Genomic DNA, 26,255 nt, shown 5'->3' on the forward strand with positions numbered 1-26,255 from the left:
TGAGCCTGTCCAGAAGGGAGGGGTGTCCTTCCCTTCCTTTTCCCTCCAAATATACAACAGACGATCCAGATCACAAGCAGTTACAACCGCGAAAGGACCACCACGGCGGGTACCGCAACACGGTCTGCGACGCCAACATCGCGAGATTTGCTAGCCTGGCAAAGTCACCATTCCAGCCATATCTCGCGAGACTAAAGTTCAGGCACGCCTATCGGCCCGCTTGGGCTTGCGGGAAAGATGGAGTATCTCGCGTTGGGCACCGTGGAGGCCAAGGACAGTGGAGGTGCCCGGCCATATAGCAGCTTGAAGGAGCAGGATGACCGGGAACCGGACGGGCTGCACTTCGACCGCGAGAGGGCGTGCCGCCTGTGGGAAGCAGTGTCTGGGGTCCAGCCAGTGGGGAAGGAGGAAGGTGAGTCCGGGAAGGGGGAGGGTTCTCAAAGGAAGGATGCCCCTCGCCCAGTTGGTTTTGCCAGCTGTGGCAGAAGCGCAGGGCGACAACACGGACCAACCCCCGGGCTTACGGTCACCACCCCCCCCCCCCGACCCCTTGCGTGACGCACCCGGGGACTCCCGGACTCGTGCAGCGCCGGCGGCTCCTGAAAACCGAGGGTCGGACACGCGAGGACGCGTGCAGTTGACTCAGGGCTACCTCATGCTCAGGCGATGTGCTTCTGTGACCACGAGAGCGCAGCCCTTCCCAAGCTGCGGACTGTAATCCCTATCCACGCCCTTCTGGGAGAAAGAACCTTCCCTGCCAGACTCAGCTCCTGCATCCTTTCTCCCTCACTCTCTAGCGTCCCTGTCTCTGGGCTCTTCCACCTCTAGTGTCTAGCCTCCCTTCTGTCATGCCCCCACTCTTCCAAGGGCTCTAGAAGGCCTTGTTATCCCCATGTTCCTCTTGACCTTGGTTACATAGCCAGTGGTGGGATTCAAGTAAATTAGCAACCCGTTCTCTGCCCTAATAACCGTTTTAAGTATAAAAAAAAAAGATATACCGAAAAGTAGTTTATTATTTCATGCATTTAATACTTAAATAAGAACAATAAAAGAGGTACACAAAACTAGATTATGCTATGAGTTTTAAAATATTAATGAAAAATATTAAATAATACCTGATAAAAAAACTATAGAACTGTTATTTAGGATATTTCCATATTGCTTCTTTTTTTTTTTTTTTTTTCATTTTTCTGAAGCTGGAAACAGGGAGAGACAGTCAGACAGACTCCCGCATGCGCCCACCATGGGGCGATGCTCTGCCCACCAGGGGGCGATGCTCTGCCCATCCTGGGCGTGGCCATGTTGCAGCCAGAGCCACTCTAGCGCCTGGGGCAGAGGCCAAGGAGCCATCCCCAGCGCCTGGGCCCTGTTTGCTCCAATGGAGCCTTGGCTGCTGGAGGGGAAGAGAGAGACAGAGAGGAAAGCGCGGCGGAGGGGTGGAGAAGCAAATGGGCGCTTCTCCTGTGTGCCCTGGCCGGGAATCGAACCCGGGTCCTCCGCACGCTAGGCCGATGCTCTACCGCTGAGCCAACCGGCCAGGGCTCCATATTGCTTCTTGATTGCCACCCTCACCTGCAATTATTTTCACCTATGGACAGAATGAACATTACTATAGGTGCTTAGAATATGCTGTTGCACAGATGAACATTAAAAAAGAGTAAGGAATGTAAATTTGTTATTTCCACATTGGGCAGCTGCCCAGGCGCCCACCTTAGAGAGTACCCTGATTACAAGTGCCATTTTAACAACCGGTTTGCCAAACTGAACAAAATATTAGGTATCAGTTCCACCGAACTGGTGTGAACCGGCTGAATCCCACCATTGGACAAAGCTCTAGCTTACCCCTGTTTCTAGTTGTCTGGTTTCTAGCCCTTCCTGAGATGGAGGCCAGGAGCCTGAGAAACAAGCTTCCTAGCTTGCTCTGCATTTGACCTGGCAGAGGTAAGATGAAGAGAGAGGAGATGGAAAGGGCTGGTCTAGCCTGGTTGTGTGAGCCCCTTCACACAGTCCTTAGCAGAGCTACCTGCTTAACTCTACCCAAAAATAGAACAACTAGTGGCTTCTTCTCTAATGTTTTGTTTGCTTGCTGAGCAGACTAATCTTGAAAAGTTTTATATGTTGCCTCTGAACTGATAGCCCTGGGGTAAAATGGATTTTTTTTTTTTTTTGTATTTTTCTGAAGCTGGAAACGGGTAGAGACAGTCAGACAGACTTCCGCATGCGCCCGACAGGGATCCACCCGCCACGCCCACCAGGGGCGACACTCTGCCCACCAGGGGGCGATGCTCTGCCCCTCCGGGGCGTTGCTCTGTTGCGACCAGAGCCACTCTAGCACCTGGGGCAGAGGCCAAGGAGCCATCCCCAGTGCCCGGGCCATCCTTGCTCCAATGGAGTCTCGGCTGCAGGAGGGGAAGAGAGAGACAGAGAGGAAGGAGGGGGGGGTGGAGAAGCAGATGGGCGCTTCTCCTGTGTGCCCTGGCCGGGAATCGAACCCGAGACTTCTAAACGCCAGGCCGACGCTCTACCACTGAGCCAACTGGCCAGGGCCAAAATGGAATTTTTGACCACATTCAAGGACTGTATGTTTCAGTTTGGGCTGGTACATGGACCTGTATACCCTAATATATACAATATGTACTTCCCCAATTTAAAAACTAGTCTATTCCGATTCCTAAATTATTATGGACCCCACACTGTCCCTCATACATTCAAACTTGTTTGGTACAAAGTTGCCCTCCCCCTCTCCCTCCGGAATTTTTCTCTCATTAATTCAATAGACATTCACTGATGCCCGCTCTATTCCCAAGACTGTTTGGGTATCAGAGATTAGGAAAATACTGTTCTTGCCCTGGAGGAGATTGTAGTCTGGTCCAAGAAGCAGACACCAAAGCCGTTTTTTTGTTTTTTTTTTAATTAATTATTATTATTTTTTTTTAATACTAAGATTTTTTTTTTTTAGAGATACAGAGAGAGGGATAGATAGGGACAGACAGACAGGAATGGAGAGAGATGAGAAGCATCAATCATCATTTTTCGTTGTGACACATTAGTTGTTCATTGATTGCTTTCTCATATGTGCCTTGACTGTGGGCCTTTAGCAGACTGAGTAACCCTTTGCTGGAGCCAGTGACCTTGGGTCCAAGCTGGTGAGCTTTGCTCAAACCAGATGAGCCCGTGCTTAAGCTGGCGACCTCAGGGTCTTGAACCTGGATCCTCTGCATCCCAGTCCAACGCTCAGTCTATCCACTGCGCCACCGCCTGGTCAGGCCAAAGCCATTTTATTATAATGTAATGGGAACAGTGAAGAGGAATGCTTAAGAGTTGGTGGGGGGGTGCCCAAAAAGAGGAAGTAACTGTCGTCCACAGGGGACATAGAACACAGCAACTGTGCACTGAAAAGTGAACTGTCTTTATGTGTGCATGAATATACAGTATCACTTACAGCCTGATTCATTTCCTGACTCCTCACTTCTGCAATATTTATGAGGTCTAGGTAGATACCTGTAACACCATGTTCTATTCACCTTGGTTTTTTTCTCTTAGCATTTTCATTAAGTTATGATTTACATGCTATTAAAATTCATCCATTGTAACTGTACAATTCAATGATCTTTAGTAAAAGTATAGAGTTGTATAGCCACACATATCCATTACTCCAGTTAGTCCCTTTATGCTCCTTTAATTTTATTTTTAAATAAGTTTACATTCAATATTATTTTATATTAGTTTCAGGTATACTGCATAATGGTTAGATAATCACATACTTTGCAAAGAGTTCCCTTGGTATTTCCAATACCCACCTGACACCAGACATAGTTATTACAATATTATTAACTACTGTATATTTCCTATGCTGTTGTACTTTACAGCCCCATAACTATTCTGTATCTACCAATCTGTACTTCCCCCTTTTCACCTAATCTTCCAATCCCTTTCCCCTCTGGCTACCATGAGTCAGTTTTCTGTGAGTCTGTTTCATTTTTGTTTTGTTTGTTTTGTTATTTAGAGTCCACTTATAAGTGAAATTATATGGCATTTGTCTTTCTCTGGCTGAATTATTTCACTTAGTGTGTGGTAAGGTGCTAAAGAACTGTAAAACTTAGTATGGGCAACGCCATTTTAAAGAGGAAAAGTCAGGCTTTGAAAGAATAAAGGTTATTTGAAGAATTTCTTTTCCCTTTCAATAAGAAACAGTATTTACATATCCTACACTGATTTTAACTCTTCCTCCTGGCCCTGGCCGGTTGGCTCAGTGGTAGAGCGTCAGCCTGGCGTGCAGAAGTCCCAGGTTCGATTCCCGGCCAGGGCACACAGAAGAAGCGCTCATCTGCTTCTCCACCCCTCCCCCTCTCATTCCTCTCTGTCTCTCTCTTCCCCTCCAGCAGCCGAGGCTCCATTGGAGCAAAGATGGCCCGAGCGCTGGGGATGGCTCCTTGGCCTCTGCCCCAGGCGCTAGAGTGGCTCTGGTCGCAACAGAGCAACGCCCTGGAGGGGCAGAGCATCGCCCCCTGGTGGGCAGAGCGTTGCCCCCTGGTGGGCATGCCCGGTAGATCCCGGTCAGGCGCATGCGGGAGTCTGTCTGACTGTCTCTCCCTGTTTCCAGCTTCAGAAAAATACAAAAAAAAAAAAAAAACCCTCTTTCTCCCTCCCTGGAATCCTGAGAGTAACATATACCTCTCGACCAGGGGTCACCAAACTACAGCCCGCTGGCCGCATTCGGCCCCCTGAGGCCATTTATCCGGCCCCCACCGCACTTCGAGAAGAGGCACCTCTTTCATTGGTGGTCAGTGAGAGGAGCATAGTTCCCGTTGAAATACTGGTCAGATTGTTGATTTAAATTTACTTATTCTTTATTTTCAATATTGTATTTGTTCCTATTTTGTTTTTTTACTTTAAAATAAGATATGTGCAGTGTGCATAGGGATTTGTTCATAGTTTTTTTTATAGTCCGGCCCTCCAACGGTCTGAGGGACAGTGAACTGGCCCCCTGTGTAAAAAGTTTGGGGACCCCTGCTCTAGACAAAGGAATGGGAGGTAAACACTAAAAGATTTGTGAATGTCTTTGCTTTGTAAAACGACATCACTATTGTGTTACCTTGTAAGTTTTAATATGTAGGAATGGTGTTTTTTTTTTAATTTTATTTATTTATGTTATTTTTACAGAGACAGTCAGAGAGAGGGATAGATAGGGACAGACAGACAGGAACAGAGAGAGATGAGAAGCATCAATCATTAGTTTTTCATTGCGCGTTGCAACACCTTAGTTGTTCATTGATTGCTTTCTCATATGTGCCTTGACCGCAGGCCTTCAGCAGACCGAGTAACCCCTTGTTGGACCCAGCGACCTTGGGTTCAAGCTGGTAGGCTTTTGCTCAAACCAGATGAGCCCACGCTCAAGCTGGTGACCTCAGGGTCTCGAGCCTGGGTCCTCTGCATCAAAGTCCAATGCTCTATCCACTGAACCACCACCTGGTCAGGCTGTAGGAATGTTTTTTATAGATTGTATAGACAAATGTTATAAGCTTGTTAATGATTGATTATTGTGTTTCCCCTTCTTTCCCCCCCCAACCTGTATGTGATCAAGTGTATATAACTAGCCTCAGAGATATATTCGAGGCTACACGATTTGGGTCAGCTATACCCCTTGTAAGTCATATGCAGCCGGCTTATTAATACATCTCTTTTTTTTTTAATTTTTATTTATTTATTTTTTACAGAGACAGAGTGAGTCAGAGAGAGGGACAGACAGGTACAGACAGACAGGAATGGAGAGAGATGAGAAGCGTCAATCATTAGTTTTTCATTGTGTGTTGTAACACTTTAGCTGTTCATTGATTGCCCTCTCACATGTGCCTTGACCACGGGCCTTCAGCAGACCGAGCAACCCCTTGCTGGAGCCAGTGACCTTGAGTTCAGGCTGGTGGGATTTTGCTCAAACCAGATGAGCCCACGCTCAAGCTGGCGACCTTGGGGTCTCAAATTTGGGTCCTCTGCATCCCAGTCCGACGCTCTATCCACTGCGCCACCGCCTTGTCAGGCAATAAATCTCTTAAAAATTATTCTGTATCCTGCCTTGGTGTCTACATAACCCGTGGAATTAAGGTACGCTACTTTACAACAAGTGTAATACCCTCTAGGTTCATGCATACTGTTGGGCAGATAAAGTTAAATTAATTGCCCTCTTGCTTGGGAAGGGGCGTGGTCATGCTAATGTGTGTTGGGGGAGGGAGATTGTGCCAAAAGGTTTTAAAAGGAGGAGCTAGGAGGCCATTTTGGAGGAGAATGGCCACGGGTTTTTTTGTTTGTTTGTTTGTTTTAATTTACAGAGACAGAGAGTCAGAGAGGGATAGACAGGGACAGACAGACAGGAACGGAGAGAGATGAGAAGCATCAATCATTAGTTTTTCGTTGTGACACCTTAGTTGTTCATTGATTGCTTTCTCACATGTGCCCTGATCGTGGGGCTACACCAGAGTGAGCAACCCCTTGCTCGAGCCAGTGATCCTGGGTCCAAGCTGGTGAGCTCCGCTCAAACCAGATGAGCCCACGCTCAAGCTGGTGACCTCGGGGTCTCGAACCTGGGTCCTACGCATCCCAATCCGACGCTCTATCCACTGCGCCACCGCCTGGTCAGTCGAGTGGCCACGTTCTTGTAGAGAGGAGGAGCCAATGCTGTAGGAGGGCAGAGAAAGGCCACGTGTAGGAGAGGAGGCAGCCAAAACGGAGGCAAAGAAGTAGGAGCCTTAGATTCTAGGAAAACTCGGATGAGTCAGTGGCTTTGGGAGCCCTCAATGGAAAGGGAAGTGTTTCCCGCTGTGTGTATTTACTCGCCTGCCGGGTGTGAGCTAAGATTAAAGGAAAATGGACCACCAGTTTTTGGCTCTGTTGATTCCGTACCATCTCTCAGAATCAAATGCAAACCTGCGTTGGCCAGGTGGCTTTGATAGTGGCCGTGAATACTGGCCATACACATACTATTGCAAATGGTAAGGTTTTATTCCTTTTATGGCCGAGTAATAAACCATTGTATATATATGTACCACTACTTTTTTTATTCCCTCATCTATTGCTTCCATAGCGTGGCTATTATAAATAACTCTGTAATGAACATAGGATAGGGGTTCATATATTCTTTTGAATTGATTTAGGTTTCTGGAGGTATATACCCAGAAGTGGAATTGTGGGGTCATAAGACAGTTCCAGTTTTAATTTTTTAAATTTTTTTTTATTTTTCTGAAGCTGGAAACGGGGAGAGACAGTCAGACAGACTCCCGCATGCCCCCGACCGGGATCCACCCGGCACGCCCACTAGGGGCGAAGCTCTGCCCACCAGGGGGCGATGCTGTGCCCCTCCAGGGCATCGCTCTGTTACGACTAGAGCCACTCTAGCGCCTGCGGCAGAGGCCAAGGAGCCATCCCCAGCGCCCGGGCCATCTTTGCTCCAATGGAGCCTCGGCTGCGGATGGGGAAGAGAGAGACAGAGAGGAAGGAAAGGGGGAGGGGTGGAGAAGCAGATGGGCGCTTCTCCTGTGTGCCCTGGTCGGGAATCGAACCCGGGACTTCTGCACGCCAGGCCGACGCTCTACCACTGAGCCAACTGGCCAGGGCCTCCAGTTTTAATTTTTTGAGGACCCTCACCCTCCATTTTGTTTTCCATAGTGGGTGCACCAATCTGCATTCCTACCAACAGTGCACAAGGGTTCCCTTTTCTCTACATCCTTGCCAACACTTGTTACTTACTGATTTATTGATGATAGCCATTCTGTCAGGTGTGAAGTGATATCTCATTATGATTTTAATATATATTTCTCTGATAATTTAGTGACATTGAGCATCTTTTCATATGTCTATTGGTGGCCATCTGTATGTCCTTTTTAGAGGAGTGTCTATTCAGGCCCTCTACCCATTTTTTTTTTTTAATTTATAAACATGATACTTTATTTTTTTTAATTATTTTTATTTATTTATTCATTTTAGAGGAGAAAGAGAGAGAGAGAGAGAGAGAGAGAGAGAGAGAGAGAGAGAAGGGAGGGAGGAGCAGGAAGCTTCAACTCCCATATGTGCCTTGACCGGGCAAGCCCAGGGTTTTGAACGGGCAACCTCAGCATTCCAGGTCAATGCCCCATCCACTGCGCCACCACAGGTCAGGCCCTCTACCCAGTTTTTAATTAGATTGTTGGTGAGGGGTTATAAGTTGTATTAGTTCTTTATTAATTTTAGATATTAACCCCTTATCTTTTCTTTTTGGTTTTCTTTGCTTTGCAAAAACTTTAGTTTGAGATAGTCCTATTTGCTTATTTTTCCTTTTTGTTTCCATTGCCTAAGGAGATATAGCAGGAGAAAAAAAAAACTGCTCTGGCCATTTGGCTCAGCGGTGCGCCTGGCGTGTGAAAGTCCAGGTTCGACCCTCCGCTTTCTCTCTCTCTCGCTCTCTCTCTCTTTCTCTTGTTCCTTCCTACAACCATGGCTCAAATGGTTTAAGAAAGTTGACCCTGAGTAATGAGGATGGCTCCATGGCCCCACTTCAGGTGCTGAAGTGGCTTGGTTGCGAGTAATGGAGCAGTGGCCCCAGATGGGCAGAGCATCACCCTGTAGGGGACTTGCTGGGTGGATCCTGATCGGGGTGAATGCAGGAGTCTGTCCCTCTGCCTCCCTGCCCCTCTGCCTCTCACTTAATAAAAAGAAAAGAAATGTCAGAGATTTTGACTGCTTATATTTTATTTTAGGAGTTTTATGGTTCCAAGTCTTCCATTTAAGTCCAATCCAGCGGTTCTCAACCTGTGGGTCACAACCCCGGCGGGGGTCGAAGGACCAAAACACAGGGGTCGCCTAAAGCCATCAGAAATACATATTTTAGTTAAAAATGTATTGTATAATAAATATGTATTTTCCTGTTCTAGTGTATTCTTCATTTCTGATTGGGTTGTTTCTCCTCCTCCTTCTTCTTTTTATGCTTTCTATGTCCTTTTCTTTCTTTCTTTCTTTCTTTTTTTTTTTTTTGTATTTTTCTGAAGTTGGAAATGGGGGGGCAGTCAGACAGACTCCTGCATGCGCCCAACCGGGATCCACCTGGCATGCCCACCAGGGGGCGATGCTCTGCCCATGTGGGGTGTTACTCCGTTGCAACCAGAGCCATTCTAGTGCCTGAGGCAGAGGCCATAGAGCCATCCCCAGTGCCTGGGCCAACTTTGCTCCAGTGGAGCCTTGGCTGCGGGAGGGGAAGAGAGAGACAGAGAGGAAGGAGAGGGGGAGGGATGGAGAAGCAGATGGGTGCTTCTCCTGTGTGCCCTGGCCGGGAATCAAGCCTGGGACTCCTGCACTCCAGGCTGACGCTCTACCAGGGCCTCTATGTCCTTTTCTATGCTATCTCTTTGTTTAAATTCTCATTGAGTTCATTTATTCTTCCCCTGAGTTCCTTGAATGTCTTTGTAACCATTGTTTTGAATGTATCTATCTGGTAAATAGCTTACCTCCATTTCATTTAGTTACTTTTCTGGGGGATTTCTTCTTTTATTTCACTTGGAACATATTTCTTTGTCTCCCATTTTGGCAGCTTCTTTATATTTGTTTCTGTGTATTAGGTAGACCTGCTATGCCTCCCAGTCTTGGTATGGTGTCTTACGGAACAGTTGTCTTGTGGGGCTCAGTGGCACAGTCTCCCCAATCACCTGAGCTAAGTGCTCCCAGAATGTTATGTGAGCCCTTCTGCTATAATTGAGTCTTGGTTGCTATTGGCCCATTCATAGTGGGGTTGACCCTCAGGCTGGTTGACCGTGAGGACTGACCTGACCACAGTGTACAAGTTGCTGTGCAGGGTCTGGTGCTTGCTGAGATCTCCCTTTGGGTATAGCAGTCCCTTGTCTATCGCGGGGGGTTAAGTTCCATAACCCCCCACAATAGGCAAAAATCTGCAAAGTAGTGACCTTATATTTATTTTATTATTTATATATATTTTAAGGCTTTATAAATCTTCCCCACACTTTTATAACCATTTCCCACACTGTTATTAACCTTTCCTACACTCTTATAAACACTTATGCTACTAAACACTTTCTGCACTTTTAAACCTATGTAATATTAACAACATATAAAATTCTATATGGGTACTCACCAGTGAATATACAGTGATATTCTTCTAATGTGTTTTAATTAATATTTTTATATATTTTATTTTATATATTTTCAAATTTTTAGGCTAGAAAATGCTTATTTTACCGCAAAAATTATTAAAATAATGCATATGTAAAAATACCTATATACTGCAAAATTTCACGATATAGTGAAAAATACGCAATACAAAATTAGATATATACATTTATTTTTATTTTTTACAGAGACAGAGTCAGAGAGAGGGATAGATAGGGACAGATAGACAGGAATGAAGAGAGATGAGAAGCATCAACCATTAGTTTTTCGTTGTAACACCTTAGTTCATTGATGGGCAATCTTTTGAGCTTGGTGTGTCAAAATTCGCCAAAAAACCAAGCATAACTCGGGTGATGTGTCGCTTTGAGAAGAAAACCATAATTTTGCAATATTTATAGTTTAAATAACAAAAATGTATAATTGTAATATATAACTATTTAATAAACCAAAAACTAATTATTTAACCTACCTGCTTAGTGACTTCTTTGTTCATATTTCAGTCAGTTTCTTTTGTTGGTCTTGATATTATTTAACTTATGTGGGGTGCCGTGAACTAAGATAAGTGAGGGGGGAGTGAAATTCTTGAACTAACCTGCCTATTAGTGACTTTTTTTTTTTTTTCTGAAGCTAGAAACGGGGAGAGACAGTCAGACTCCCGCATGCGCCCAACCGGTATCCACCTGGCACACCCACCAGGGGGCGACGCTCTGCCCACTAGGGGGCGATGCTCTGCCCCTCCAGGGCGTCGCTCTGTTGCGACCAGAGCCACTCTAGCGCCTGCGGCAGAGGCCAAGGAGCCATCCCCAGTGCCCGGGCCATCTTTGCTCCAATGGAGCCTCGCTGCGGGAGGGGAAGAGAGAGACAAAGAGGAAGGAGAGGGGAAGGGGTGGAGAAGCAGATGGGCGCTTCTCCTGTGTGCCCTGGCCGGGAATCGAACCCGGGATTTCTGCACGCCAGGCCGACGCTCTACCACTGAGCCAACCGGCCAGGGCCTATTAGTGACTTTTTTTTTTTTTTTTTTTTTAATATATATATATATTTTTTAACAGATGTTTTTGTTTTTTGTTTTTTAATTTTTTTGTTTTTTTTATTTATTTATTCATTTTTAGAGAGGAGAGAGAGAGAGACAGAGAGGGAGAGAGAGACAGAGAGAGAGAAGGGGGGAGGAGCTGGAAGCATCAACTCCCATATGTGCCTTGACCAGGCAAGCCCAGGGTTTCGAACCAGCGACCTCAGCATTTCCAGGTCGATGCTTTATCCACTGCGCCACCACAGGTCAGGCTATTAGTGACTTTTTATTGCTAAATTTCATTGGCTAAATCTTCAATTGAAGGTTGGTATTTTGTACACTTCAAGCCCAAGCAAGCGCTACTAACTTCATCTGTCAATCTGTTTCTTTTGTTGGTTTTGATATTATTTAACGCTGAGAATAAGGTCTCACAAAAGTACGTAGAGGGAAAAATTGTGAGTAAAGCCATTGCTATATTTTTCAGGGTGCAAAAAGTGTCTGATAATTGGTTTCAGGCACTCCAAATTTCCTGTTCGTAGTGGCACTCCTCTTGATTCTCCAAGCAGTACCTTTCCAGATTCTCAAGCTTTGACCTCCAGTCGACAAACACCTGAGCCCAGATGCTGTCTTGAAATTCTGCAAGTTGCATCTTATGTAAATTAAGATGGCTGCTGCTATTTCTAATGATGGGAAATGGCACCCATAGCACAGGCCATCGCCTCTCCCAGCCTCCCCCTCACTTATCTCAGTAATGATGGTCAATTAGAAATCCACGACACCCCAGAACAGTAGATTGGATGATGGTTGCTGTGATTATGTGGTTGCTGGTAATGGCGATCACAGGGCCCCCAGAGTTGCATCCCCCGCGGCATTCTGCTGCTCCCTGCTCCACCGGCTGGAAGTGAGGTCAGAGATCCCCTAACGGCCTAACCGGAAGTCCCAGAACTAGACGCTCTGTGCCGGACTTCTGTTGTTTTGGCCTACAGACCTCTGGCACAGAGTGTCTACACTACAGCAAATGTTTTATCCTCGGCTACTGCACCTGGCCTTGCAGGAGCCGAGGATGAAACGTCCTTCTCAGCATGCGGCCCCATGTGGCCGCATCACATTGAAAATGGATACGCATGTCAGTGCTGACATGCGTGTCATAGGTTCGCCATCATGGCTTTAGTTGTTCATTGATTGCTTTCTCATATGTGCCTTGACCGTGGGGCTACAGCAGACCGAGTAACCCCTTGCTCTAGCCTGCGACCTTGGGTCCAAGCTGGTAAGCCTTGCTCAAACCAGATGAGCCCGCACTCAAGCTGGCGACCTCAGGGTCTCAAACCTGGGTCCTCGGCATCCCGGTCTGATGTTCTGTCCACTGCACCACTGCCTGATCAGGCGATATATACAATTTTAAAATCCGCAATACAGTGAGACCACAAAAAGTGAACCACAGTATGGCTAGGGACAACTATATACCTCTTTTGGAGCTAATTGGATCATACTCTGAATTGGTCTGAAGCCCTCCACCAGGAGTGTTGGTTTTGGGGCCTTTTAGAAGGGACTCCAGTATAGGTCAAAGCCAGGTACTGCCTGGACCAGCCTTGGGCTGCCTATTTGGAATTACAAAGCAGTCCAGTTTGTGGCTGCTTCTGCTGGGCTGGGGTATGCATATGAGGGGCTAAACTGCACACCTAGGCCAGCTTCCACCAGCACTGAGCTCAGGGTTGGGTCAGCAGAAGGCCCAAGGCACCCTGAAATACACATCCGCCTGGTGCCTGACCAGGCGGTGGCACAGTGGATAGAGCGTCGGACTGGGATGAGGAGGACCCAGGTTCGAGACCCCAAGGTCGCTAGCTTGAGCAACGGCTCATCTGGTTTGAACAAAAGCTCACCAGCTTGGACCCGAGGTCGCTGGCTTGAGCAAGGGGTTACTCGGTCTGCTGAAGGCCCACGGTCAAGGCACGTATGAGAAAGCAATCAATGAACAACTAAGGTGTCGCAACGAAAAACTGATGATTGATGCTTCTCATCTCCATTCCTGTCTGTCTGTCCCTGTCTATCCCTTTCTCTGACTCTGTAAATAAATAAATAAATAAATAAATATCTTTTTTAAAAAAAAGAAAGAAAGAGCCTCTGGCATACACGAGTTGCACGAGGTAGGTTCTTAGTGAGTCACCAGGTAGGGGCGAGTGGTGTTCACCAGATTGATACAGATTCAAATTTGGCACCAGTGTTGGGTCTGAGGCCACTCATCAAAAGTCACAGGGTAGCCTGACCTGTGGTGGTGCAGTGGATAAAGCATCGACCTGGAATGCTGAGGTTGCTGGTTCAAAACTCCGGGCTTGCCTGGTCAAGGCACATATGAGAGTTGATGCTTCCTGCTCCTTCCCCCTTCTCTCTCCTCTCCCTCTAAAAATGAATAAATAAATAAAAATTAAAAAAAAAAAAAGTCACAAGGTATTCCAAGGCCAGCCACCACCCATTGGGTGCCCTTGGACCTTTTTGGTGGGGTAGGTTCTCAAGAGTCATCAAGCTGAGGCCAGCAGAGTTTATCAGGTGCACGCAGACTAAGATTTGTCCACATGAAGAGAGGGCTCTGCACAGGAACAGTGGCACCAGTGGGGTGTGCAAATGATAAAACAGCCTCCCCCTGAACTAGAGTCACAGAAATCAGTATCCTCCTGAGTCACCCAGACCTTCTCAAGAACCTTCCAAGACAGTCTTCAGCAAGGGACCAGGCTGGCCATAGCCAGCTGACTCTGCAGGGCAACAGCTTGGAAGGGCTAGACCACCAGTAGTCAGAAGGTTGGGGATAGCGGATCTCCCATGAGGGGGTGGTGCCCATCAAGCACATGAGGTGGGAATGTTTCCCACCCCAGACCCATACAACTCAATCTCTGACACTCCTGAGTCTGCCCTAAAGAGTCCTCCAAGAAAATGTACAACACAGGCCCAGGCAGCTGGCTCTTCTACAGGACGTGAGCTCCATAGAATGGGGTGACAAGGTTGGGGAAAGTGCATTCCCCCAGAATGATGCCATATGGAGGAGAGTACTTGCACCAGGAAAGATGATGTCTGTGGGCAGTGTCTGGTCAGCACAGGAACCCTGGTAGCTGGCTGTTCCTGCAGCTCTCTCCTCAGAGCCACATATCCCAGTTTCTCTTTGCACAATGCCAGTCCATTTCAATTTGCCCTCCCTCTACTGGAACCTAGGATGAGAGGCTGCAAATGAGATTTTGTGTGGTGACCCTTTAAGAGGGTGCCTGGGTTTTTAGCAAACTCCCATCTCTCCCTGGTGTATAGAATCCCTGCTGATTTTCACAGACAGGTGTCATGTGGGCTCCTCTTCCTGGCTCTGGTGTTCCAGGCTGGAGAGCCCAGCATGGAGTTAAGACCATGCTTCTAAGGCGGGACCCTTGCAAGGTCCAGATTCTCAACCACTGCATGTGATTGTAGGGCCAGCCTTTTCACGTTTCCACCCATCCTACCAGTCTGGATGTGGCTTCTTCTGTAAATTGTTGGTTATAGCTAGTTTTCAGTTGGTTATTCAGGTTTATCATTCTAGCATATAGTTGTAATTTCTGTTTGGTCCTGGGAGGTAGTGAGTATAACCTCTACCTGTTCTGCTGTCATCTTAGTTCCCCTTGTGCTCCCTTATTTGAAATCTCCACTTCTACATCCTGCCCTACACAATCACTGATACGTTTTCTGTCTCTGTAAATTTGCCTTCTCTGGACATTTCATAACAGTGGAATCATACAGTATGTATTCTTTTACATTTGGCTTCTCACTCAGCATTGTTGTCAAGTTTCAGCACAACTGTAGTGTGTATTAATACTTTATTCCCTTCTATTGATATTTTATACTCTAACCATTTCTACCTTTGAGGTGAGCTGTTTAAACCAGTGGTTTTCAACTGCTTGTTCTCCAGAAATCTTGTGCTAGTCCTCAAAAGAGTTAACCTCCCTAGGTCATATGAAGATTATAGACCCAATGATAATTAGGCTGATTAACTTTTTCATGGACCAGTAGTTGAAAACCGCTGGTTTAGACTATTCACATTTAATTTAATTATTGAAAAGGCTAGATTTATATTTAAATTATTTTTTCTAGGAAGAGAGAGAAACAGGAAGGGAGAGAAATGAGAAGCATCAACTCATAGTTGGGTCACTTTAGTTGTTCATTGATTACTTCTCATATGTATCTTGGCCAGGCAGTTCAACCCAAGCCAGTGATCCCTTTTGCTCAAGCCAGCAACCTTGGGCTTTAAGCCATCATCCTTGGGATCATGTTGATGATCCCACACTCAAGCCAGTGACCTCAGGGTTTTAAACCTGGATTCTCAGGTTCCCAGGCCAATACTCCATCCCAGGGGTCGGGAACCTTTTTGGCTGAGAGAGCCATGAATGCCACATATTTTAAAATGTAATTCTATGAGAGCCATACAATATGTTTAACACTAAATACAAGTAAATGTGTACATTTTATGTAAGACCAACACTTTTAAAGTACTATAAGTCTCTGAATTCTTTTTAATAACATTGTTATGCTGTTGCTAACCGGTGATGAATAAAGTACTTCTTAACCATTAATGCGACTTCTGGTGCTGCATGGTTTTGCTGATGGCTTTGTAGTCTGGTTGATACATGGTGAGGTTAAGCTTCATGCAGGTATTGAGGCTTCCATCCATTAAACGTGATCGTAGGTTGGTCTTAACGTTCTTTAGACGTGAGAAAGACTGCTCGCGTGCATATGTAGAGCCAAACATTGTCAGTACAGCAATACTCACACGCTGCAGTGTGTGGTATGTGATGGGAAGCATGTTCCAAGTTTTGACAGTCAGCTGGTCCGCGGGTTGAAGTTTTTTCATTTCTCCCCACTTGTGTTTGCTCGCCAACTCTGCTTGCTGTCGTGCAAGTCTTTTCAAATCTTTATTCAGTGACTTGAACTCATTCACCCACATGTCTGCGGCCTTCAGGTCAGCAGCTTGTAGCTCAAAATCTCTGACAGAGACACCAGGATGTAACTCAGGTCAGTGCTGTCCACTGCACATTCGTGTGGATGGGTGATGAACTTAAAAAGACGAGTGCACTCAAGAAATTCTCCAAATCACGCTTTGAATGACCGCAGGAGATTAGATGTGAAGCCCTCTAGCTGCTGGAGATCAAGATGTTGAGCAGGGTCACTTGCTGTGCATGTTTCTTTAAACTCTCCCAGTTTTTTGAAGTGTAGTAAACGACCTGTTTCAGGGTCGGCAATGAAGAGTTCCAGCTTGTTTTCAGATGCAAACACTGCTTGTTGAAGGGATAAGACTATATTTCCAATGCCTTGCATCTTCACATTGAGCTGGTTCAGATGTTCAGTTATGCCCACGAGATAGTAGAACTTCAGGACCACTCAGTGTTAGCTAACTCAGGATGCTCGATGTTTTTCATTTCAAGAAAAGTCCGGATTTTGCTCAGACAAGCCGCAAAACGGTTGAGCACCTTCCCTCTTGACAACCAACGCACATTGCTGTGCAGAAGCAGACCAGGATAATTGTTCCCAACTTCATCCAGCAGTGTTTTAAACTGGTGATCATTTAAAGCTCGGGCAACAATAAAGTTGACCACCCGAATGACCAGCGACATCACCTCACCAAGTGCTCGCCACACATCTGAGCACAAAGTACCTCCTGATGTAAGATGCAGTGAAAACATAGGATGGGTCTCTTTTCATGTTCACGAAGAAGCGCCATCCTCTGTTTTCCCCCCCCATGCACGGAGCACCATCAGTACACACCGAAATAAGTTTATCCATTGGTAGATTTTTTTCTTTAGCGAACTCAGTGAAAGACTTGAATAAATCCTCCCCTCTTGTTGTCTTTTTCATAGGCAAAACAGCAAGACTTTCCTCATGTAGTGTGTCACTGACAGCATACCTTGCAATCACACTGAACTGGGATAAATGGCTTACGTCTGTTGACTCATCCAAAGCAAGGGGAAAAGAATTGTGCTGCATTTATGCCCTTCACTTGTGTTGCCTCAATTTGATTTGTCATCATGATGGTACGATTGTGAACAGTTCTTGCCGACAGAGGCATGTCTTTTATTCATTTGATTATCTTGTCTTTATCCGAAAAGTCAAAAAGTTCATTGGCAACATCAAGCATGAATGTTTTGGCATACTCTCCATCTGTGAATGGCTTTCCATTTCTCACAATTGCTAAAGCACCAGCAAAGCTAGCCCAATTCCAGTCACCTTGTTGGGTCCAAACACGGAGTTGCTGCTGACTAGCTTGCACTCTGCACAGTAGCTCTTGACATGCTTTCTTCCTGCTGTCTCCTGCTGGATATTTCGATGCAAATGTAGTATGGCGTGTGTCGAAGTACCGCTTTATACAACGCTTTTGACCGTTTCATCGATGCAGTTTTATCATTGCATATTAGACACACTGCAGAACCTGCCCTCTTCACAAAGGCGAATTCCTCTGTCCATGCCTGCTGAAAAGTACGATACTCCTCTTTTTTTCTTTTAGCCATCTTCTTTGTCAAAAGGGTTTCTACAATTAGCTAGCTGACTACTTGATTAAAAGGAGGGAAGTTTACTTCCTGACCTCACAATGACCCGTGTACATTAGGCATTATCCAATAAAAATTTGTAGTTGTTCCCTGACCAGGCGGTGGCGCAGTGGATAGAACGTCAGACTGGGATGCTGAGGACCCAGGTTCCAGACCCCGAGGTCCCCAGCTTGAGCGTGGGCTCATATGGCTTGAGCAAAGCTCACCAGCTTGGACCCAAGGTCGCTGGCTCAAGCAAGGGGTTACTCAGCCTGCTGAAGGCCCGTGGTCAAGGCACATATGAGAAAGCAATCAATGAACAACTAAGGCGTCGCAATGCTCAACGAAAAACTAATGATTGATGCTTCTCATCTCTCCGTTCCTATCTGTCTATCCCTCACTCTGACTCTCTGTCTCTGTAAAAAAAAAATTAAAAAAAAAATTGGTGTTCTCCCGGAGAACAGCTGTGATTGGCTCCAGCCACCTGCAACCATGAACATGAGTGGTAGGAAATGAATGGATTGTAATACATGAGAATTTTTGTTTTGTTTTGTATTTTTCTGAAGTTGGAAACAGGGAGGCAGTCAGACAGTCTCCTGCATGCGCCCGACCAGGAGCCACCGGCATGCCCACTAGGGGGCGCCCATCTGGGGCGTTGCTCTGTTGCAACCAGAGCCATTCTAGTGCCTGAGGCAGAGGCCATAGAGCAGCGGTTCTCAACCTGTGGGTTGCAACCCCGCCGGGGTCGCAACCCACAGGTTGAGAACTGCTGCCATAGAGCCATCCTCAGCGTCCGGGCCAACTTTGCTCCAATGGAGCCTTGGCTGCTAGAGGGGAAGAGAGAGACAGAGAGGAAGGAGAGGGGGAGGGGTGGAGAAGCAGATGGGTGCCTCTCCTGTGTGCCCTGGCCGGGAATCGAAGTCGGGACTCCTGCACGCCAAGCCGACACTCTACCACTGAGCCAACCAGCCAGGGCGAGAATGTTTTATATTTTTAACGTTATTATTTTTTTATTAAAGATTTGTCTGCGAACCAGATGCAGCCATCAAAAGAGCCACATCTGGTCGCAAGCCATAGGTTCCCGACCCCTGCTCTATCCACTGTACCACTACTGAATAGGCATATTTTCCATTTTGCTGTTTATCTTCTTTTTTTTTTTACTGGTTTCCATTATGTAAATTATTTTCTAGTATACCATTTTAGTTTCTCTTTTTTTTTTTTTTTTTTTTTTTTTACTGTTTTCAAGTTGTATTTCTACGGTGCTCTGGGGACTATAGAATACATCTTAACTCATTACAGTCTACTTCATATTAACTTAATTGGCATAATTATTGCTTTATGCAATATAGTCTTTTAAAGAAGTTAAGAGAAATTAAAAATACTTATAATGTGTTTTATATTAACCCACATATTTACCATTTCTGGTGTTCTTCATTTCTTCCTCTGGATTCAAGTTACCATTTGGCACCTTCTTTCAGCCTAAAGGACTTCTTTTAATATTTTTTGCAAGACAGACCTGCTGTCAGTGAATTCTTGCTGTCTTTATCTGGGAATGTCTTTATTTTGTCTTAATCCTTCAAGGGTTGTTTTTTTAATAACAGCTTTATTGATACATAATCTATATACCATAAATTCACTCTTTTAAAAAGTACCTTTTTCCTGACCTGCGGTGGTGCAGCGAATAAAGCATCTACTACCTAGAATGTTGAGGTTGCTAGTTCAAAACCCCAGACTTTCCTGATCAAGGCAACATGTGAGAAATAACTACTACCAGTTGATGCTTCCTGCTTCCCCTCCACCCTTTCTCTCTCTCCTCTCTCTAAAATCAATTAATAAACTTTGTTTTTAAGTGAGCAGAGGGGAGATAGAGAGTCAGACTCCCGTGTGTGTCCCAACCAGAATCCACCCAGCAACCCCTATCTGGGGCTGATGCTTGAATCAGCCGAGCTTTCCTTAGCTGAGGCCAGTACTCGAACCAGTCGAGCCACTGGCTGTGAGAAGGGAAGAGAGAGAGAAAGGTAAGAGAATCAGATAGTTGCTTCTCGTATGTGCCTTGACCGGGGATCGAACCCAGGACGTCTGCACGCTGGACTGACACCCTGTCCATTGGGCAAACCGGCCAATGCCTAAAATTTAAAATAAATAAGTAAAAAGTACATTTAGAATATTTTAGTTCCTCCAGAAAGAAACCCTATACCTATTAGCAGTCATCTCTGGCATCTATTAATCTTTTCTTTTTGTTCATATAAATTTGCCTCTTCTTAATGTTTAATATGAATGGAATTGTGTAATATGTGGCTTTTTGTGACTGGCTTTTGTCACTTAACATAATGTTTGAAGGATAGTTTTTCTGGCAATAAAGTTCTTGGTTGATAGTTTTGGTCTTTCTCCCTACTTTTAATATATCATTCCACTGCCTTCCAGCCTTCATTGTTTCAGGTGAGAAGTTAACCCATTAATCAGATCATTCCACTGTATATACTGAGTCATTTTTCTCTTACTGCTTTCAAGATTTTCTGTCTTTATATTTCAATGGATTGACTGTGATATCCTAGATATCAATCTCTTGGTTTTTATTCTGCTTTGGGGGACTTAAGATATTTGGATGTGTAGATAAATGTTTTTCTTGAATCAAAGGTAGAGAGTTCTCAGGCCTTAATTTTTTTTAATATTTCTTTTCTGTTCCTTTTCTTCTCTCCTTCTGAGATTCCCCTTACAAATAGGATGGTTATGCTCAATGTGTCTCACAGCTCTCTGAGGCTCTGTTCATTACTCACCAATCTCTTTTTCTCTGTTCTTCAGATTTCATATATCTATTGATTTATCTTCAAGTTCACTGATTATTTTCTTTTGCCATTAGAATCTGCTGTTGAGTTCCTCTAGTGAATTTTTTTCTCATATTTATTGCATTTATTTCATTTTAGCTCAACTCTGTTTTATACAATTCTAAACCCTTTGAGTAGTATGAACATTCATGTACGTCCTCCTGCCTCCTGACCATCCCGGAGGTCAGTGAGCATGAAAAAACTCACTACTTAAGGATTAATAGAAAACATTCTAGCACCACATCATCAGCACTCTTACATTTGCTTTCTTCATGCTCTTTTCATATAATGAAAATTTGAGCTTTTTGAGACATCATAAATACAGGTTCACAAAGTTGACGTCTTAAGGCTAAGTGACCTTAATGGAGCTAATTGTTCAGTTCATTCTTATGGACCACCCTGTCTGTTAGAGTATACTGCCTAACCAGTCTGACACACGGTTATATAAGGTCTACCAGAAAGTTCTGTTCGTTTCTATCACAACAAATTTCGACACGTAAGCACATGTTTATTTGGCGCATGTGTGCCTCTCTATTTTTATCACTTAATGTATACATACTGACGTAGCAAATTAAGTAAAACAAAGTTAATTCACATTAGTCTTATGAGTGAAGCGATAGTGTACCCATGGCTACTGATAAAGTTCATTTACGCCACTGTATTTTTACGAATTTCAACAAGGAAGAAATGCTACAGAAGCATGTCTGTCACATCCACCATATTCCCTGGACTTAGCACCCTCTGACTATCACTTATTTTTGTCCTTACAAAATTTTTTGAAGGGCAAAAAATTCAAAAATGAAGAAGATATCAAACAGGCACTGGTTCAATTTTTCACATCAAAAGATAAAACATTTTTCAAAAATGGGATATACAAATTGCCCTCACACTGGCAAGAAATCATTAATAATAATGGCAATTATATTATTTAATAGAGTTTATTGATGGTAAGAAAAATTTGTATTTTGTTTTATTCCAAAAATGGACAGAACTTTCCGGTAGACCTTATATTATATCCAGCCGCCTTTTTCTAGGATCTTTTAGTTGTCTGTTGCTGTCTACTATAGCAGTACCTAGAAACCCACTACCTCCTAATAAGCTATAATAAGCAGGGTAGTAAATAGGGTTTTTTTTCTTTTTTTTTTTTAATTGATTTTAGCAAGAGAGAAAGTGGGAGAGAGAGTGAGAGAGACAGGAACATTGAGCTGTTCCTGTATGTGCCCTGACCAGGGATCAAACTGGCAACCTCTGTTTCAGGATGATGCTGTAACCAACTGAGCCATCCAGCCAGGGCAGTTTTTTCTTTTTTTTTTTTTTAATTTTTTTAAAATCTGAAGCTGGAAACTGGGAGGCAGTCAGATAGACTCCCACATGTGCCTGACCGGGATCCACCCAGCACGCCAACCAGGGGGCGATGCTCTGCCCATCTGGGCCATTGCTCTGTTGCGACCAGAGCCACTCTAGCGCCTGGGGCAGAGGCCATGGAGCCATCCCCAGCACCTGGGCCATCTTTTGCTCCAATGGAGCCTCGGCTGAGGGAGGGGAAGAGAGAGACAGAGAGGAAGAAGCAGATGGGCGCCTCTCCTGTGTGCCCTGGCCAGGAATCGAACCCGGGACTTCCGCACACCAGGCCGACACTCTACCACTGAGCCAACCGGCCAGGGCCCAGTTTTTTCTCTTTTTAAGGATCAACTCCAATCAGTCGATGGTATTTTGTAGAGCTGAATTGAAATTTCTAAGGCTACATCTAGACCCAAGGAGTAGCAAGTCATTATAAATTAACAATGTTGACTTATTATTTGGAATTTAGGAGTTTAGTCACACAATAACCAGCTATCCTGGTCCTGAGTCATCCTAGGGCAAATTAAGGCACCTTAAGTCACCCAAAGACAGTTGTAACTCTGATTGAAGTGTTATCATTTTGTTTCCCAGATACTACCTCCACTAAATTTCTTAAGTTTGTGAGTTAGCTTGCTTTCCCACATTGTTTCTTTCTGTCCCTACTTCACTGACTCTGTTAAAATCAGTCTTGAACTTGACACTGTAGATATCTGAGCCACTGCCCCATACATCTTTTGTTTGGCTACAGTATGGATAATAGAAATTAAATCCTGCCAATCATATGCTTTCGCATAAGATTTGGAAGGAAGCCCTGGCTGAATAGCTTGGTTGGTTGGAGTGTCATCCCAACACACAAGGGTTATGAGTTCAATTGTGGGTCAGGGCACATACAGAAATATATCAATGTTTCTGTCTCTTACTTTGCCTTCCTTTCTCTCTAAAATTAATGAATAAGATTTTAAAAATATTTAAGAGTCAGAAATGCAATGAAGGCCATATTCCTTGGCTATTGGCTTTTGTTGCTGTCAACAAAAGTCATGGAACAAGGAGATATTCCTACATCACAGTTCCAGCATCCATTCTTTAGCTTCATAGGTTGAGAGGTAGGTTAAGTGACAATAGAAGCTTCTTACTTCTGTCAAAACTGTGATGGAGGCCCTGGCCGGTTGGCTTAGTGGTAGAGCATCGGCCTGGCATGCAAGAGTCCCGGGTTCGATTCCTGGCCAGGGCACACAGGAGAAGCGCCCATCTGCTTCTCCACCCGTCCCCCTCTCCTTCCTCTCTGTCTCTCTCCTCCCCTCCCGCAGCCGAGGCTCCATTGGAGCAAAGTTGGCCTGGCGCTAAGGATGGCTCCATGGCCTCTGCCTCAGGCGCTAGAATGGCCCTGGTTGCAACAGAGCAACACCCCAGATGGGCAGAGCGTCACCCCCTGGTGGGCATGCCAGGTGGATCCCAGTTGGGCGCATGTGGGAGTCGATCTGACTGCCTCCCCGTTTCCAACTTCAGAAAAATATAAAAACAGACAAACAAAAAAAACTGTGATGGAGTCTGACCGGGTGGGGGCGCAGTGGATAGAGTGTCGGACTGGGATGCCAAGGACTCAGGTTCGAGACCCCTAAGTCGCCAGGTTGAGCGCTGGCTCATCTGGTTTTAGCAAAGCTCACCAGCTTGGACCCAAAGTCACTGGCTCAAGCAAGGGGTAACTTGGTCTGCTGAAGGCCCGCGGTCAAGGCACATATGAGAAAGCAATCAATGAACAACTCAGGTGTTGCAACAAAAAACTGATGATTGATGCTTCTCATCTCTCACCGTTCCTGTCTGTCCCTGTCTATCCCTCTCTCTGATTCTCTCTGTCTCTGTAAAAAGAAACAAAAAACAAAAAAACAACTGTGGTGGAGGCCTCAGAGACTATAGCTTGCCTTTTGGAAAAGTTTGCATTGTTACTAGAGATGTTTCTGGGGACCCAATCTCATACCTTCAGCTTTTCCAAAGATTTTCTAAGCACCTAATTTCCTGTATCAAACCTATCTCACTCTTGAGAGGTGGTCAGTAGTTGGATTCAAGTTGTACGTGCCTATCAGAGCAACAGAGATGCAATGCAGACCACCTTCTCACAAGACTGATAAATCCTGAATTTTTTTTTCCTTTGTGAACTGCAGCTTCTTCCAACCTCAGTAATATCATGGTTTTTGTGGGTCAGGAATTTAGGAAAGACCTGGCTGGACAGGTCTAACACAGGATTTCTTAGACCGTTGCGGTCAGGTGGTGACTAGAACAGAAACAGCTGTGGGATGGTGCTTCCAGAGGCTGGCCAGAAAGCATCTTTGACTTTTCAGGTAGTCTCAGAGCCTCCACATGGTTTCATGTATGGAATAGTTTGTACACACTTTGGAAGAAAACTGCTTACACAATGACTAGAAAGTTGAAGAGAAAATATTCCCAATTAGTTTTTTTTAAAATATGTCGTTCCATTTCCATAGCCAGTGATTCAGCAGAGCTTTTTCGCAGACACCAGGAGCCAGTAAGGCCTTGGTCCTCTGCTGTTGGATCTGTGTGTAGTTCACACATTCAAAGTTCAGGCCATTTTAAGCCCTGGTTGGTTGGCTTAGCTGTAGAGTGTGAGCCTGGCATGTGGAAGTCCCGAGTTCGATTCTTAGGGCACACAGGAGAAGCGACCATCTGCTTCTCCACTCCTCCCCCTTCCCTTTCTCTCTCTCTCTTTCTCTCCCTCTCTCCTCACCTTCTGCAGCCATGGCTTAAATGGTTCGAGCAAGTTGGCCCTGATGCTGAGGATGGCTCCATGGCTGCACTTCTGATGCTGAAATAGCTTGGTTGCCAAGCAAGCAACAGAGTAATGCCTGGTAGGGGTTTGCCAGGGAGATCCCAGTCAGGACATATGCGGGAGTCTGTCTCTGCCTCCCAGCCTCTCACTTAATAAAACAAACAAACAAAACATTTCAGGCCCTTTTAAAAGGCGAAAGATTTATATGATCTGAAGAGAAACCAGAGCATTCAGGCCCTTTTAAATCTGCCATGGCTTTGTGTTTGACCCTTTGCATCTTTTCTGTTTCTATGCACAGCCTCAGAATAGACCAAAGTATATGACTACCTTGGGCCCTCTCAGGTCTTCATTGCCACTCAGTCTCAGCCAGGTATACACTTGCCTCAACCATGACCTCAACCTCAGGCTAGAGCCTTGGGCCCTTCCTGCTCACCTGCCTCTGAGAGCATCACTTCCACCAGTAGTATCACTAGGTATTCATGTTGCCCACTACTCCCAATCAAGTGTTTTCCCCTTCCATTGGGAAGCTTTGGTTCTCACAACGTGCCTCTTGTTGGCAGGTTGTCTATGCTGACTGAGTGCAAGGGAATGGGAGCAGCCTCAGATTCCCGCTGTTCTCACCCAGTGTTCAGCAGGTGTACAAACATAAGTGCTTCACAGATTAAGTGCCTTTGGTCAACATCCTGAGCGCTGAAGTGGTTGTTTTTGTCAGTTTTGCCTAGTTTTATAATTGCTTTGGGGCGAAAGGATTTCTGTCCTGTACTTGTTTCATAGTCAACCTCACTTCCATTGCCTGACTTATATGTAGACATGGAGATTCCCAAGACTCAGTCCCAGAATCTCTTTTTTTTTTTTCATCTACACTAGGATTCTCTTCCATCTACAGCTTTAAATATGATTGATACAATGATGATTCCTAATATATCCGGCTCTGATCTCTCCCTGGAGCTCTAGACCTAAATCTCCAAGTGACTACTTGACATCTTTTCCATGTGTCTGATAAACCACTCACATTTAACATAGCAGGGAAAAAAGTCTTTAATTTCTTCTCCAAGGCTGCCTTCCTCCAGTTCTGATCTCATCTGTTCAGTTTCTTAAGTTCAAAACCTAGGAGTTATTCTTGAATCCTCTCTTTTTCTTCAGCCCCTCCCACCCAACCTAAGAAATTGAATGCCTGACCTACGCCTACAACGTGATTCTGAATCCATCTACTTTTCTCTGCCTCTACTGCTAGCCTACCTAGTCCAAACTTCTACCATCTATGGCAGTGGTAGTCAACCTGGTCCCTACCGCCCACTAGTGGGCATTCCAGCTTTCATGGTGGGCAGTAGTGGAGCAACTAAAGTATAAATAAAAAGATAGATTTAACTATAGTAAGTTGTTTTAAAAGATTTACTCTGCCAAACTTAGCAAAAATCTGACCTAAAGTACTTGGTAAGTAATTATTATTATATGCTTTAACTTGTGTCACTCTGCTTTATAAATTTTATAAAGTAAAGTTACTTCCCTACTTTATAAATCACCATTACTGTGGAACCGGTGGGCGGTTAGAAAATTTTAATACTAACAGAGATACAAAAGTGGGTGGTAGGTATAAAAAGGTTGACTACCCCTGATCTATGGCC

The 26,255-nt window shown here is 45.0% G+C and overlaps 1 protein-coding gene across 5 annotated transcripts in view; it reads left to right on the forward strand.

The window, feature by feature from the left end:
• Positions 1-206: 206 nt before the first annotated feature.
• The window catches only part of ZNF346 (zinc finger protein 346), a 54,596-nt gene continuing 28,547 nt past the window's right edge, over positions 207-26,255 (forward strand). For all 5 annotated transcript variants that reach the window (XM_066272309.1, XM_066272311.1, XM_066272310.1 and 2 more), the window contains exon 1: positions 207-412. In XM_066272309.1, coding sequence (XP_066128406.1) covers positions 238-412 — 175 coding nt within the window. In that variant the 5' untranslated portion in view covers positions 207-237. The remainder of the gene's footprint in view (positions 413-26,255) is intronic.

The sequence above is a fragment of the Saccopteryx bilineata genome, chromosome 4 (assembly GCF_036850765.1).
Source record: "Saccopteryx bilineata isolate mSacBil1 chromosome 4, mSacBil1_pri_phased_curated, whole genome shotgun sequence".
In the NCBI taxonomy this organism is placed as follows: Eukaryota; Metazoa; Chordata; class Mammalia; order Chiroptera; family Emballonuridae; genus Saccopteryx; species Saccopteryx bilineata.